Source organism: Chinchilla lanigera, unplaced genomic scaffold (genome assembly GCF_000276665.1).
Source record: "Chinchilla lanigera isolate Chin_1 unplaced genomic scaffold, ChiLan1.0 scaffold00050, whole genome shotgun sequence".
Lineage (NCBI taxonomy): Eukaryota > Metazoa > Chordata > Mammalia > Rodentia > Chinchillidae > Chinchilla > Chinchilla lanigera.
In genome coordinates, this window is record NW_004955451.1 from 640350 (window position 1) to 643718 (window position 3369).

Sequence of the window (3369 nt, forward strand, 5' to 3'; positions counted from 1 at the left end):
GAAAGAGGGTGCTTCTGGCCATTTCCTCCCTTGTGAGTGCGTGTTGCTTTGCTGTGTTCTGCCACCATGAGCTGTAGCCCTCTGCCATGTGCCAGTCTGCCTTGTAACCTGCCAAGTATGGACTATAACCTCCACAAACTGTAAGCAAAATAAACCTTTCCTTCCTTAATTTTGGGCATCAGGTATTTTGTCTCAGCAATGAGAGAAAAATAACCAAGACACCTGGTCTCAACTTAAAAATAAACTGGGATGGGGGTATGCCTGAGTCATAAAGTACTTGTCTAGTATGGACAAGGTCCTGGGTTTAATCTCCAGTTGGGAACAGATTGGTTGCTTGAGTTTCATCACTCTGGTTTCATAGAAATGCGTGGTGAATGCTGGTTAGGTTCCATATATGCATGGCCCAAATAATACAAGATACTAGTTTAAACTCTTCTCAGAACCAGCTATCATGTCATGAAGGAAGAAGAGCTTCCTTCTTCCTTGAGAGGCTAGCTCAAGGCAAAATTTTTAATTAGGTCAGGTTGATTTTTGACATCTCTTCTTTCCCTTAACCTCCCACTTTTCCTTGTCCAGAATTTCTACGAGCTATTGTTCCTAACTGCCCTGGGCCCTACAATGCGTGGCACTGTATTCATCCCACCCAGAGCACTGCAGATTCCAAAATGACTGAAGCTCACCTTTCTCCATCAATATTGTCATCCACTCAAGCAGGCTGTCTACAGGTTAGGAAGAAACCAACCTGACTGACTTGATACTGATCAACTGAAAGTCCAAAATTCTGCTAGAGATTTTTGAGATTTTAAGAGATTTTTTCCCACACACTATCATTAGTGACATAATTTAATTTAATTTAATTTTTTTTTGTCTTTTTGAGACAGGGTCACACTATGCAGTTCAGGCTGGCCTTGAGCTCATTTTATAGTCCAGGCTGGTCTCGAACTCACAATGATCCTCCTACCTCAGCCTCCCGAGTACTAGGATATAATTTTAGAAAACACAATAAAGTGAGTGAAATGCTCAAGTCATATGAGGTTATATAATTTAATATACCTGGGCTATATCCTGAGAAACTACTTCTTTCCTATTCTCCAGTCTAGTTTTTTTCAAGTTCCTCTATTATACCGCTTGTGAACCTCCAGTTTCTCTACAAGTATCAAGTTTTATTTTTCCTGCAGTATATCAGCAGCACATATGGTTGCTCTTATGAAAAGGGGAACCACCTGTACAAATCTATTGATCTGAAACTAATTGACCAGAACAATTCATGGAAGTAGGAAAAGAGGGTAGAGGCAGAGAAATTAAAGGCTAAAGTCGAAAACCACTGTCCCCAATCCAGCCTCAGTGGTACATGTCTGTAATCCCAGCATTCAGGAGCCTGAGGCAGGCTGATCATGAATTTGAAGCCAACCTGAACTATAACCTGTCTTAAGAAAAATAAAAAATAAAAAAGGAACCCCTGGCCAGTAGCTATGGGGGAACAAGAATGTTCACACAGTGCAGGTAGGAATGCAAAGTGGAACTTTCTGTGTAGAGGGTAATATAGCAAGACCTATCAAGCCTTTTTTTGTAGCAGTCCTGCTTCTTGGACTTTATCTTCCTGATAAAAATTGAAGATACACTAGAAGAATATATAAATTCAGTGCCTGCAGCATTTTTTATTTGCAAAAGCTGGAAAGAATAAGAATATGCATTAGTAGAGGGCTAGTAGAATAAATTATAGTACATTCATACAGCTGTCAAAAAGAATGAAACAGGGCTGGGGGTGTATGTGGCTCAGTGGTAGAGCATGTACTTGACATGTGCAAGACCCTGGGTTCAATCCCTAACACCGCATGCATGCACGCAGACAAATTCGTGCATATAAATGTGGAACAAACCTATAAGATACATTATTAAATGAAAAAAAAGTGCATATCATTGGGCATGGTGACACAGGCCTGTAATCCCAGCACTCATCCTGAGCTACATAGTGAGACCCTGTCTCAAAAAAAATTTTTTAAATACTCCCCCCAAAATCAGTGTTTATGTGCCACCCTTCCTACTTTTAAAATATCTGCATCCTAAACCTGAATAAATGGAAATGTATGTTATATCCTTAAGTGAGAAAAATATTAAAAAACAAAATAAGTGCATCCATATATTTTACAGTATTTCTGGGAGGAATTATAGTAAGTTGGTAACAGTGGCTCCTTCAAAGATAAAGAAATAGAAGATAAACAGGAAAAGGAGGGAGACTTACTTTTCAATGTAAATCTTTTTGAATATTTCTCTGTATGAATTTAAGATTTTTTTCTGGTGCTGCAAATTGAACCTAGGACCTTTCACATACTAGGCCAGCACTCTTTCACTGAATTACATTCTCAGCCCTACTGTGTGCATTTATTTATTTATTTATTTTTGAGACAGGGTCTCGCTATGCAGATCAGGCTGGCCTCGAGCTCACTTTGTAGCCCAGGCTGGTCTTGAACTCACAATGATCCTCCTGCCTCAGCCTCCCGAGTGCTGGGATTACAGGCATGCGCCACCACACCTGGCTACTGTGTACATTTAAAAGAAGTAAAATTCAGAAAAAATATTGTCAAAAGGAAACTCATTAAGAATGCAGATTGTATGAAAATCACAAGATACCACAGCTAGAAGTGACCTTAGAAGTTAAAATACTGATTCTCAGGACATAGATTTGCCCAAAGATATTAACCCACCACCTTGTGGCTTTAACACCAGCCAACATCAAGGTTGTCAACTAAAACTTTGTGTCTACCTCCATCTCCTTTTCCAGTCAGTCTCACCTTTGCCGCTGAGAAGCGATCCAGTCCGAAACTTGGATGTGGGGATTAGGTGACAGCTTGGAGAGGCAAAGTTGTATCCGCGTGGTGCAGCAGAGATGGTCAGGTTCTTCAGAATATGTTTGGCCTCGGGCCTTCTGTTTGAGTACAGGAGCTTAACTTGCACTTTGTTCCCAGAGCCAAGGCACTGCAGGGTAGCCATAGTTTGATTTTGGGTGAATGTGCCCCTTTTGGCTTCTGTGTGAGTTTCTGGAAGGAGAGCCGGACAGAAGAATGCGTCTTGTTCCTAACCTGAACAGTGCCCAGCTAACCTACTTGCACTCATACTCCCTATTAAATGCCATGTCTTCTGGGCACATTGGGACATGCCTGTAATCCCAGCTACTTGGGAGGCTGAGGTAGGAAGATCACAAACCTGAATCTAGCCTGTGAGTGGATCATTGCAGGAGGATCATTGCAAGTGAGCAAGACCCTATCTCAGAATAAAACAGAAAGGGCAGGAAATGTAGCATAGCACCTCCTAGGTTCAACTCCAGTACCAAAACCCCTCCCCAAACAACAAAAATTTCTGTCACTATAC

At 41.2% G+C, this 3369-nt stretch overlaps 1 protein-coding gene across 4 annotated transcripts in view; it reads right to left on the reverse strand.

Annotated features, from left to right (window-relative positions):
- Positions 1 to 3369, reverse strand: part of LOC102025643 (chromosome unknown open reading frame, human C17orf78) — a 28646-nt gene that overhangs the window by 23069 nt on the left and 2208 nt on the right. For all 4 annotated transcript variants that reach the window (XM_013519175.1, XM_005393932.1, XM_005393931.1 and 1 more), the window contains exon 3: positions 2793 to 3038. In XM_013519175.1, coding sequence (XP_013374629.1) covers positions 2793 to 3038 — 246 coding nt within the window. The remainder of the gene's footprint in view (positions 1 to 2792; positions 3039 to 3369) is intronic.